At 36.8% G+C, this 13395-nt stretch overlaps 1 protein-coding gene across 1 annotated transcript in view; it reads left to right on the top strand.

Annotated features, from left to right (window-relative positions):
* Window positions 1–13395, top strand: part of prss12 (serine protease 12) — a 91348-nt gene that overhangs the window by 31928 nt on the left and 46025 nt on the right. The window contains exons 8-10 of the mRNA XM_056453484.1: window positions 3782–3814; window positions 3912–4062; window positions 12309–12487. Of these exons, the coding sequence (XP_056309459.1) occupies window positions 3782–3814; window positions 3912–4062; window positions 12309–12487 (363 nt within the window). The remainder of the gene's footprint in view (window positions 1–3781; window positions 3815–3911; window positions 4063–12308; window positions 12488–13395) is intronic.

The raw sequence follows: 13395 nt of genomic DNA, 5'->3' as shown, positions 1-13395 counted from the left end.
AAGATGATCTGCTGCAGTTCAAACTGAGCATCAGAATGGAGAAGAAAGGTGATTTAAGTGACTTTGAATGTGAAATAGTTGTTGGTGCCAGACTGGCTGGTCTGAGTATTTCATAAACTGTTGATCTACTGGGATTTTCACGCACAACCATCTCTAGAGTTTACAGAGAATGGTGCAAAAAAAGAGAAAATATCAAGTGAGCGGCAGTTCTGTGGGCACAAATGCCTTGTTGATGCCCGAGGTCAGAGGAGAATGGCCAGACTGGTTCCAGCTGATAGAAAGGCAACAGTAACTCAAATAACCACTCATTACACTGAGGTATGCAGAAGAGCATCTCTGAACCCACAACACATCCAACCTTGAGGCGGATGGGCTACAGCAGCAGAAGAACACACCGGGTGCCACTCCAAATTTTAGTTTTTCCGAATATATAAATGTATATAAAAACTATGCATTAGGATTATCATTAAGGCACTAGGATGTATTTAAACATTTTTGTCAGGTCTGGGGGAAATGTTTTGCAATATATGTTTTATATTCCTACATAAGTGTTGCCTGCTGAATAGCTTTTGGAATTCATCCTACACACAGAGTACACACACATGCATGCCCACACACACACACATGTACACACACCCACCCATTGGCCTTCCTCTGTCAAATTGATGGCTTTATGAAAATGCGGTGAGTCTGGCTCTATGGGAAACTCTCAGAGCTTGAATAATGTTTCCTTCTTGCTGAATGAACTTAATTGAGTTCCTATTTGCCTCGGAGCCACATGGAATCCATAAGGGTCCACATGGAATCTCTACCCACAAAACTGTAATTCCACCCATTTCCAGAACAACCGACCTTCAGTCATTCATCTCAGTATACTCTCAGCTCCGTTTAACACATTTGATCACATTTAAATGCATTCTGCAGAAATCAACACACCCCTCAGATGTTTGATGTCACATCTAATGAGAAAAAAATCTCATATTTCTATTGTCATTCTATTCGCATGAATTATTACTCTATATCTGTAACCTCTGCTCTCTTCTCTTACTAACTTGCATGCCAGAAAAACCTTATATGTAGATGACAGATGACCAGTATATATATATACAAACACTCAAGTTCTCTCTCTCAATATGCACGCAGCAGAAACACGGTATTTGGACAGTGAATCCAAATAATAAAAGTGTCTGAGTGTTCCTGTGCGGTTTTAGGAGTGTTTTTCATGTCATCTCATAGACAGAGCTGATGAAAAGACCATATGAAAAAACATTTCAGCGGCCGATTGTTATCATATGTGAGTGTACGTGTGTGCCACTGGTGCAGAAGGCTTTATGACGTAAATTTAATTTTATAAAAAAAGTGCTGACAAACGAGACATGACTGTGAGAAATGGACTTCAGCTTTGAAGCAATGATTTGGATTGCAGATGTTCATGAAGCAGTTCTGTTAATGTATAGAATATGTCGTAGAGCGATAATCATGCACTGCGTTACTGAAAATTCACTGAAGTGGTTGTAATAATAATCAGATTGTAAATCTGAAATAAGTCTTGGCAGTTTATTCTTGGCACATTAATGCACAATTATGTGGTCATGAGCATGCATAAATGACTTGGCCAATCTGGAGCACAGTCACTATCAGTTTTTAATTCTAAAAAAGTTCACTAAATTAATGCAGTAATTTATGGCCAGTAAAAAGTCATGCTTTTTTTGTCTTTGCACTGAGAGTGCCGCTGATATTGCTGACGGGTCTGTAGCTGATGAATGATTGTGTGTGTCTGTGTGTTATGTGTAAGTGGAGACAGGTGTTCTGTGAGTGGAAACCTAAAACTGTCCCTCTGGCACCAGTGTTTTTTTATGCATCGTACTGTGCTACACACACGAATAGGTGGATGTAATTTTCTTTCTATAGCCTTCCTTATTTCCTCTATTCTCTAAAATCATTTCAGTAAGTTTTTTTTCCTTTATTTCATTTTAAAAACCCATAAAAACCCATAAATCTGCCAAACTCATCATCAAAAAATCATGTAGGTTTAAAATGACTTGAGTTTTGGCTTGAAAATTGTAAAGTCTAGATAGGATACAGCTGTGGATACATCAATATAGCATCATTTTGTAACACTGTATAACAATTTATATTTTTACAGTACTGTGACGATTGGGTTTAGGGTTGGCGTGGAGGTAGGCGTTAATAAATACAATTTAATGGGAAATTTAATAAATAACATAATACTCAGTACAACTACTGTTTTTACATTACTGTGATGGCTGGTTTAGGGTTGGGGTACTGATAGATACCTAAATGGGAATTTCATAAATAATAAATAATTCTTGTTAACTTTTGGTCATGACCGTATCTGATCTAGCAACAACCAAATGAAACTAAATGAAACATCTCTTTAAACCCAAAATTTGTTATGCATAAAAACAAATCACATCTGTCACATCTGTGTTTGGCAATGTGTTGTTTTATTACGCAAAGTCCCTCATAGCACACTTTAATAGATATTTACATTAGATGTCGCATTCCTAGATGTAGATGTAGGAATGCGTCAATAGAGCCGCCATTTTAGTACAGGGTAGCGCTCCTTTGAAATGAATGCAGAACTAAGGTGCAGTGGAGGACTGGCCATCCACAGTGAGAGATATATACACATAGATACATATATCTATGATTGGGAGTTTTCCCGTTGGTCAGTATGCAAATATTTTTTTAAATGACAAAAATTAAAATTTTACATCACTTTTGTTCATCGCTTTATAAGTGACTGCATGGGCATTGCGGACAAAGAGTGTATGTTTGTGTGCATGAAAACACTATCCACCCCCCTGTTTTAATTTGTCCTGAAACACAGCACCAGTGGTGAGTTGGCATTTCTGTGTAGAGTTTGCATGTTTTCCTCGAGGTGCTCCGGTTTCCCCCACAATCCAAAGACATGCGGTACATGCGAATTGAATAAGCTAAATTGGCCGTAGTGTATGTGTGTGATTGCAAGAGTGTATAGGTGTTTCCCAGTTGACTTGTGGCTGAAAGGGCATCTGCGGCGTAAACATATGCTGGATAAGTTGGCAGTTTATTCCGCTGTGGTGACCCCAGATTTATAAGGGACTAAGTTGAAAAGAAAATGAATGAATGAATGAATAAAAATAACACTCGACTCTTCGCTGTATTATCGAAATACAAGATTAATAAAGCTTCAAATACTAGTTTGTCTTGCACCTGAATGCTTTAAATGCAGTACACACACGGTTTAAACACAGTAAAATCCTTAAAAGCATTTAATTTATATAAAAAACAATTAGAATATTAAGTAAAGATCATCTTCCAGAAGAACTTTTTAAAATAAATTTCTCCTGGTAAATATATCAAATGTAATTTTGGATTAGTAATAGCCATTGCTAATAACTCTGTAAACTTGCATCTGGTAAACAATTTTCTCAGTGTGTTGAATTTTTTGAACCCTCAGATTATAGATTTTCAAATAGTTTCAAGTAGTCTCGGCCAAATATTGTCCCCTAAGAAAATGCTTTTGTTTATTTATTCAGCTTTCATTTATTTTGCTTTCATGGTGTTTTTAATTTCAGAAAACTGACACAAAAATTACTTTAATTTCCATCTCTATCACTCTGTCTCAGCTATAGAGCACATGCACGTGTGAGTCCTCTGTCACGTCTGGTGGTGTCTGTAGTTCACTGGCAGACTGTGGGCTGTGAAGGACAGGAAGACGATTTACTGCAATGCAATCGCACCGTCTGGAACGGGGGAGTGTGAGAATCGCCAGGCGGCTGCTGTTTTTCTTGCATGCCAGTGGAGGGTATGTACAGTATTTTAACATTTACAAAATTCAGACACAATCACAACCTCAAATAAAAAAAAGAGAAAATAACCTGTGTGTTTGTGTCTGTGTGTAGCTTCAGTGTTTGTCCCAGTGCGTCTCTCTGGTGGTCCATCTGCATATGAGGGCAGAGTAGAGGTGTATCATGCAGGACAGTGGGGCACAGTGTGTGATGACCAATGGGATGATAACGACGCTGAGGTTGTCTGCAGGCAGCTAGGCTTAGGGTAAGACATATACACACATATTATTATTTTCATTTATTCATTTATTTCTTTTCGGCTTAGTCCCTTTATTAATCAGGGGTTGCCACAGTGGAATGAACCGCCAACTTATACAGCATATGTTATACGCAGTGGATTCCCTTCCAGCTGCAACCCATCACTGGAAAACATCCATCCACATTCATTCACACACATACACTACGGCCAATTTATCTTACCCAATTCAAGCGATCGTGCTACCCATTGTGCCACTGTGACACCCCATTTTATTATAGTTGAACATAATATTAAGCTGGGCGGCACATTGGCTCAATGGTAAGCACTGTCGTCTCAAAGCAAGAAAATCACTGGTTCGAGTCCCGGCTGAACTAGTTGGTGTTTCTGTGTGGAGTTCTCCCCTTGTTCATGTGAGTTTCCTCCAGGTGCTCCGGTTTCCCCCCAATCACATTGAGGTAAAGGTGACTTGAATAAGCTAAATTGGCCATAGTGTATGTGTGTGAATGTGAGAGTGTATGGGTGTTTCCCAATACTGGGTTGTGCAGCTAGAAGGGCATCCACTGTGTAAAATATGCTGGAATAGTTGGCGGTTCATGCCGTTGTGGTGTTCCCTGAAGAATAAAAGGACTAATCCAAAGGAAAATTAATGAATGAACAATATTAAACATTCAGAAATTTTCCTTCGGCTTAGTCCCTTTATTCTTCAGGGAACACCCCTGCGGAATGCTAACTCCACACAGACATGCCAACTGACCCCGCCGGGGCTTAAACCAGCCACCTTCTTGCTGTGAGACAACAATGCTAACCCCTGAGCCACCGTGCTGCCACAATATTATATAATAATAAATAAGTAATATAAATTAAATTAAATCATATTACATATATATATATATATATAATATATATATAATATATATATATATAACAAATGAACACATATATTGTCATATTAATGTTGAATTTTAAAATATAGTCATAGTCAGTAAGCATAATGTAATACTACCTCTTGATGTGCTTTGTCTATAATTTTTTTCTATTTATGTCTATATATTGTGATATATTTTACAGTGATTAAAAATTGACACCAGAGGCATGTCTAGTGAGGTAGAGCTTTATGTCTAGCAACAGCCCTGGTTGACACCATGGTTATATACCCAGGGATGTGATTATTCCGTATAAATACTGATTACCGTATTTTCAGAGCTCAATGGGGCGACCACCTGATTGATGGTTTCCGCCTTCATTGTTCCTCATTGTGCACAAGGAGCATTAACTGCTTCATTCCGGACGTCATTCAGGGGTAATGATATTGCGTAGTCCTATGTGCACGTATGAAGAAGCCGCTGACAATATGCAAGATTATGAAATCGATTTGAATGCGTGCACACTTTTTCCGCATTCAAATTTGCATGTCATGGCCACATGAGCTCTATGTACATTATAAATTAAGCCAGGGCACACATTTGTTATTATCCTCTGCAACTGCAAGTCATCTGTCTTGATGTCTTCATTTATTCAGTGCTTTAGCCTAGCTCCTGAAATGTAATAGCTGAAATTGTCAAGAAATTGTTTAGATGATAATACCAATTTATAAAATATATTTTATTATTAATTAAACCTATTAAAAAGCAGGGACTACGCTGAGGGAAAGGGAAAGTGAAAGTGGGAGATGGGTGGGGGTCTCGTCTTCCTTCTGTTTTGTCCTCGGCTGATCACATACCTGATACCAAAAAGATCTTATCAGGCATATTTAGAACAAGAATCATTTTATGATATATTTAAAGACTTTGTTGGTATGTTCCACAAATCGCCAATGGTCAGTCATTGTACAGTGTCGGGGCGTTGGTCAACATCTTTCAGGATAGTTTGTTTGGTTCTCATCAGCCTCGCATTAGAGGGAGTTTGCTTGATTCAGCATGTAGAATCAGTGTCGGCTGTTGGTGAAAGAGCACTCTGATTGGCTGTTCACCTACAAATCAGAGTGCAAGATCAAAAACTGAAGTCAAGAGGGAACACAAAGTAATTACTCATAAGTTCTAAAAAAATACTTGCAAATGATATAGATTATTAGATTATCAGACATAGTTGCATAAACAGCAGAGTGACACGTAAGAATATAAATTTGTATATTCATATATTCACTAATGGTCAAGATGATTTGAAGTACCCGAATGAGCCTGCGTTATTAGTTTCAGTGGTTGTTATCTGGGAAAAACATACATTAGAGTGTGGTGACTGACGAATCAGAATCAAGTATTTCAGAGATCTGTGTAATGAGAAATATTGAGGATTACAATTTACTTGTATTTAACATTTTCATGTTTAAACAAATTACTATTATTAAATGCTAGTTTTAATTTGGGCACAGCCCCCCAAGTTTTGACTCTGCCCCTCATACTTTTAAATTCTTTATTTTTTATTTAAATAAGTGATGAGATTAGATCTGTTCAGGTAATTAAAATCTCAGTAAACTAAGTGAGGTAAATATCTGGCATATCTACTACAGTTGCCATTGTAACATTACGGCTCTGGAGAATGGAGCTGAGGATCCAATGGCAGTGTCTTTATTGCAAAGATGGTCAGGCGGGCAAGGGTCAATCACAGGAGCAAACAGAATCATTAATTAATTTATTTTCTTTTTGGCTTAGTCCCTTTATTATTCAGGGTCGCCACAGCAGAATGAACCACCAACTTATCCCGCATATATGTTTTACACGGCGGATGCCCCTCCAGCTGCAAGCCAAGACTGGGAAACACCTATACACTCTTACATTCACACACATACACTACGGCCAATTTAGCTTATTCAGTTCACCTATACTGCATGTCTTTGGACTTGTGGGGGAAACTGGAGCACCCGTGCGAACATGGGGAGGACATACAAACTCAACATAGAAATGCTAACTGACCAAGCCAGGGCTCACACCAGCGACCTTCTTGCTTTGCGGCGATCGTTCTACCCACTGCGCCACCGTGATGCCCCGCAAACATAATCATCAAGGGCAATTCAAAAAAGTCATCAAAAAAGAGATCGGTAACAGGTGGCTAACATCAAAATCAATATACAAAGCAAGGAATCAAACATAAAAAGGCAAGGAGAAATGCTTCGTGATGCAACATGTAAAACAACAAGACTCAGCAATGTCAATGTGTGTGTGTGTGTATGCTGTATAAATAGTCCTCTGTAATGGGTCCTTGAGTGTGCGCATTTGTAACTGTGTGTATTTGCAATTAGTCGGGATCAGGAACTGGTGTGTGTGCGGTGCATGCTGGAAGTTGTAGTTCGTATATGTGGGCAGATTTGTAGTTCTCCAGCGATCAGCAGTAGTTAGATTGCTGGTGACTCTAACAAGGCATAGTAATGACAACCAAAGATATAAAAGGACAAAACAAAGAAATTTAAGTCTTTGTTGCCGTGGTACTGGACATCATATGATGATGCACAGCATTCATGCATATGCTTGCTTGTCTTACCATACATTGTGAATGCAACTTGTGAGAGTAAACGAATGAATGAATGAATGAATGAATGCATTCAGACATGACTGTTGACACTACTGCGCTTTGTGTGTGGCATTACATTCCTGCTGTGTCCCATATGACAAAAAAAAACAACAACTTGAAATCTGATCTGTCTGAATGCACTGAATTGATTTCAAACCTGGATTGGTTTGAATTGCGTCAATCTAATTTAATCAAATTAGTTACAAACTGTTAATATTAAAATGTATAATTTTAGACAAAAATGTAATGAATTATTAATTAATTAGGAAAAATTAAAACAATACAAAAAGTAGCTAAATTAAATTATCTATAATTAATTAACAGTTGAGATTTAATTAGAGTAATTTAATGTAAAAAACAAAATATAAGATTTAAATTATTTGTTGTTCTTAATTATTTTGTTATTATATGTTCATCTTTTATTAATTAACAGCAATACAAAAGCAAACCAATAAGAGCAAATGAGTCGTATGCCAAAGAAATCTGCCTGTCTAAACAAACCCATGGAGGCTTGACCTTGTTTCTTGGGAACAAACTGTCTATTTAGAGGAACACGGGGGCGTTTTTTTTATAACTGAAATGTCGGAAAATAAAAGGAAGATAGAGAAGAGGTAGGAGTGATAAACAGAGAGTACAGAAAGACAGGAGAAGAGTGTCTTCCCTGCATAAAAATGTGAAATATTTTGTTGGGAGGTTCCTGACACACAAGCCAAAGTGTTCTCAGCAAGAAAAGTGAGTGTGTTCCAGACAGGACAGAAAATGGAGATAATGAGAGGATGAGAGCCAGAGGAAGACAGATCGAGAGGGCAAAGAGGCGTAAAGGGTGATTTAGAGGGAGGAGAGGAATTAGAGAGGAACGGAAAGAGGGAATGGAAAGATTCTAGATGTGAATCAGGTTGATTGTTTCAAGATTTTCGACTGTTATAATGCTGACGGTTGTAACAAATGGTGGCCCAAAAGTGAGCTCTGCAGGTGCGTTTGTAATAATCGCTCATGTGAAGGGCTCTCCATTGAGCAGAAAAGCTCTTGTAGAATAAAACGTGTGGGTTCGTTGCACATGTCAGAGACCGCAGTTCCACTTCATTTGCCTCTCAACCTTCACTGATTATTGACTGCTGAACGTTGTGCTTGATGGCCTTTTAATCACAGAGAGAATATAAAAAAGTGTATATAATCTCATAGCTGACTCTTAATGCAGCCCACTGGGATACTTATAACAACTTATAACACAGTCTGTTTTTCTTTTTCTGTTATACAGTCTCATTTTCCCAATCAACGTGAAGGTTTCCAAATGAAAAAGTGGTTCTATGCTAACATTAACTTGAGAAAATGTCAAATGCTGTAATATGCACGCTCAGTTTTAGTGAGGAGAAAAAATTATACCACAGATAGTTCTGCCTACGTGTTTTATTATTATGATTAGCAATGTAATGTAGGATAGCAGAAAATGCTTGGTTAAATAATCTAAATGTTTTACATTCAGAGTTTTTTAATATATGGACTGTAGGAAAAACAGTTAGAAATCTTTAGCAAGCTTTAAAAAAAGATGACTTATGAAATTAACTATAAATTTACTCTAAAATAATATATGTATGTGGTATTTTCAATTTGTTCTCAAACCTGCACTTGTAACACAATGCATATAGGTAATTTGGCTCATTCCTGAAATATGATCCATACAGGGGTGTGTACTAAAATATAGCCCCTTCCAGAAGACATAATGCATTGTGTAAGATTTGTGCATCTTGATAGGTCGAACATTATTTTCATAATGATACAACAATCATAGGTCAGATCCCAGGATATTCTAATTTATCTGTCAAGAGAAGGGGTGCCTAAACTTTTTTTAATAAGAGCCAAAAACCAAAGGAGGTGGGCCAAGGTAAGTATACCAAACTATTACATTAAAAGCTGCCATGGTAATTTCCTAATTTATTAATATTGAAAAATAAAGAGAAAAATACTTCAATCTTATTATACATTTTTTACACTTTATAATAAACTTTTACAATAAAACATAAACAACACATCTATAACACAATGGTGTTCAATGCTGAATACACAAGTCAAGCTGCACCTGCCTTTGTCTTGATTTCCCCATCAATGTCTTGTGTACTGTCCACTATCTTCAAGTATTCATTCATTCATTTATTCATTTTCTTTTCAGCTTAGTCCCTTTATTAATCGGCGGTCGCCACAGCGTAATGAACCGCCAACTTATCCACATATGTTTTACAAGCGGATGCCCTTCCAGCTGCAAACCCATCCCTGAGAAACACCCATACACACTCATTAACACACATACACTACGTACAATTTTAGCTTACACAATTAACCTTACAGCGCATGACATTTGGACTTGTGGGGGAAACTGAAGCACCCAGAGGAAACCCAAGCGAACACCGGGAGAACATGCAAACTTCACATAGAAAGGCCAACTGACCCAGCCGAAGCTCGAACCAGCGACCTTCATGCTTTGAGGCGATCGTGCTACCCACTGCGCAACTGTGACGCCCCATATGACAATATTTACATTTAAAAATCTGATTCATGCACATTTAATTGAAACATTTAATTCAGTTTACCTTTTGTAGCTCAACATTAACAAACAAACAAACAAAAAGTTACTTTAAAATTCTAAATGACAATCTCTGTTGAAGGCATTTGCCGCAACCTTCATTCTGAATTTCTTCTCAGATGGGATGGCGGGTCAAATTAAAGGTTACCAGGGGGCTAACTTTGGCCTGCGGGCCCTACTTTGGGCATCTCTGGTCAGGAGTGTAAATGTACATTTTGTGAACTGTAATAAGGAAAATAGTGGGTGATTGCATTTCATGATGTTATGCCCACTAGAGGGCACATAACTTTAAAATGTAACTGCGTATTCAGAAACAAAAGGACTGTTTTAACTGCTGTCACTCAGCCAAATATGACTGTAAAAAGTAGCCAGAATTTAGAAAGTATGCTAAAGTATTACATAATCATCCATCCGACAAATGGAGTTAGCAGAATTAAAATTTTTGATCCACTTCAGCCGACTGCAGACATTTTAATATGTAATTTCAATAAGTTTTTAATAAGTACTTCTTATCACTTGGAAGTTTGGTCTGTCTGTCTGTCTGTCTGTCTGTCTGTCTGTTTGTCTGTCCGTCCATGTAAATATAAGCTGAGAATTATTTTTTTTTTTTGACTTTTTGTCTTGTTCAAAATATATGTTTATCTTGGGATATGCCTTAGCCAATTCTTCACAAAAAAAATTGGCTGTTTGAATAAAAGTAATATTAAGAATAATATATCATATCAGCTTGGGTGCATTTCTCACTCCAGCTATTTACATTTGCACAACAGTTAATGCATTTCTCAAAACAATTAATTGTGCACATCATAGTAGCAGTTTCTCATTCCTTTCAACAAATTGCGAATGCTTTTGGACATGCATCAATTGCTTTCACACAACTCTCTGCTGTTTATAACATTATCCTTCGCTTATGTCCTGTCAGTCAAATGAACTAAACTTGTGAATGCTGAATAGTCATTCCATATAAAACTAATAGTCCCTCATTTCATTACTTGAGTCATTACATACAAAAATGCTGAACTAGTTATCAAAATCTGTCAAGCTAATTCATAAAAAAATTAAAATCTTTTTTTTTTCCTGAAAATGTCTAAAATTGAACAATTTCATGAATGATTACAGACCTATGTATGTTGTAGGTTCAGTTCCAATATGTTCTGCAGTATTGTTTACAGTTGTGCACAGCTCTACCCAAAGAAGGTTTATGTTTGTTGTAAAGGGTGTGTTTTTTCGCACAATGCTGTGAATATATTAGAATTGCAAAGAGGATATTGCATGTGCAGTAAAAATGTGAAACATATTCAGTGTCTTGTACTTAGACGCCTCACTAAATGCTGTGATGTCTAACTTTACTGAAGTTTTCAAATGGCTGTGCAAACAGTATATAATGCTGTCTTGAGCAATTTCAAAAGTGTCACCAAAATCTGACTTTTTTGCATTGAAAAAAATGTACAGAGTAAACTGTCATAAAGAAAACACGACAAAACCATTTGACTATCTTGTTCATAAACAATGGTGTCAGGACTTATCATTTTGATGACACTAACACTTCCATTGACATGAATACTTGCTTTTGACGAATGAGTTATCCATTTTGAGCAAGTGAAATGCTTTTGCAGGTTATCAACAAGGTTTTGCAGTTGTACTAATTGTTTTGAGAAATGCCAAAACAAACTGTTGTGCAGATGTTAATAGTGTTGTGAGAATGCACCAAAGCCACTGAGAAAAACTGTAATTTACTATTCACTAACAAAGTAAGCATGCTTTTCTAAAGCATGACAAAATATTAATAAAACAGTTTGACATTATTTACTGCTTGTTTAGGTTATAGCCTGAGTTTTTTTTATTTAGCGTGAGAAGAAATCTCATTCAGCTCATTTAAACTGATAATATGCAACAATATGTTGGAATCTTCTAGAGGAGCTTAGCAGGAAGTCTTTACAGCTTTTCACAGTGACCTGCTGAGAGACAAGCAACTCACTCTGACTTCATAATGACTAAATAAATGAAGCATGAGACTGTAAATCAGTTGGAAAAATCATCATCGTGGGACGCTAGCTTTAACCTTTAGCTGAAATATTTCATTGTTTTACTTTCTTCGAGGAATATCAGTGATTTAAATTTCATACTGACGTCCTGGTGTTTTGTATTATTTTGTGATTTATGTGTACAGTGGCATTGCGAAGGCTTGGGTGGGAGCTTATTTCGGCGCAGGCTCGGGGCGTGTGTTTTTGGATGAGGTGAGCTGCACAGGAAATGAGCTTTCGATAGAGCAGTGTCCAAAAACTGCCTGGGGGGAGCATAACTGTGACCACACAGAGGATGCTGGAGTATCCTGTGTACCACTAACAGGTATAAACACACTTCTGGCACATTATATATTCAATGTGTAAGTTTTAAAGCAGAGTGCCTTATGTTAAATGAAAATAAAATCAAATTCTATTCAGTTCTGTTAATGAAAACACTGACAGTGTTTGTTGAAGTGCTTTTTGCGGGCATGATGTTGCATAGTTTGGAAAAATGAACTCAATGGTAATGGTTTATACCAGGGATCACCAAACTTGTTCCTGGAGGTCCGGTGTCCTGCAGATTTTAGCTCCAACCCTAATCAAACACACCTGAACAAGCTAATCAAGGTCTTACTAGGTATACTTGAAACACCCAGGCAGGTGTGTTGAGGCAAGTTGGAGCTAAACCCTGCAGAGCACCGGACCTCCAGGAACAAAATTGGTGACACCTGGTTTATACTTAAGTATATTTATTTTAATATACTTAATATAAACTAAATATGTTATTTTAAGGACTTGAGTAGATCTATAGAAGTCATTCCACAATCACATTTATTGTTGTATAATATATTGTGACATATTTATAAATACATTGACAAGCACTTATGATAAAGTAAAATTTATCTAAATGTCAATATTATAACTTTTAAAAATATTTTTAGTATGTTTCTTAAGTTTCACTTTAAAAATAATGTAAAAATTAAACAAACAATAAAAAAATGTGTGCAGTTTATACATATATATGTACAGTTGAAGTCAGAATTATTTGCCCCCGTTTATTTTTTTCCCCAATTTCTGTTTAAAAGAGAGATGATTTGTTCAACACATTTCTAAACACAATAGTTTTAATAACTCATCTCTAATAACTGATTTATTTATCTTTGCCATGATGACAGTACATAATATTTACTAGATCTTCTTCAAGACACTTCTATACAGCTTAAAGTGACATTTAAAGACTTAACTAGGTTA

This window comes from Danio aesculapii, chromosome 1 (genome assembly GCF_903798145.1).
Source record: "Danio aesculapii chromosome 1, fDanAes4.1, whole genome shotgun sequence".
NCBI classification, from domain to species: Eukaryota; Metazoa; Chordata; class Actinopteri; order Cypriniformes; family Danionidae; genus Danio; species Danio aesculapii.
The sequence above is the reverse complement of the archived record's forward strand: the minus strand, read 5'-3'. Positions and strand labels throughout refer to the sequence as shown.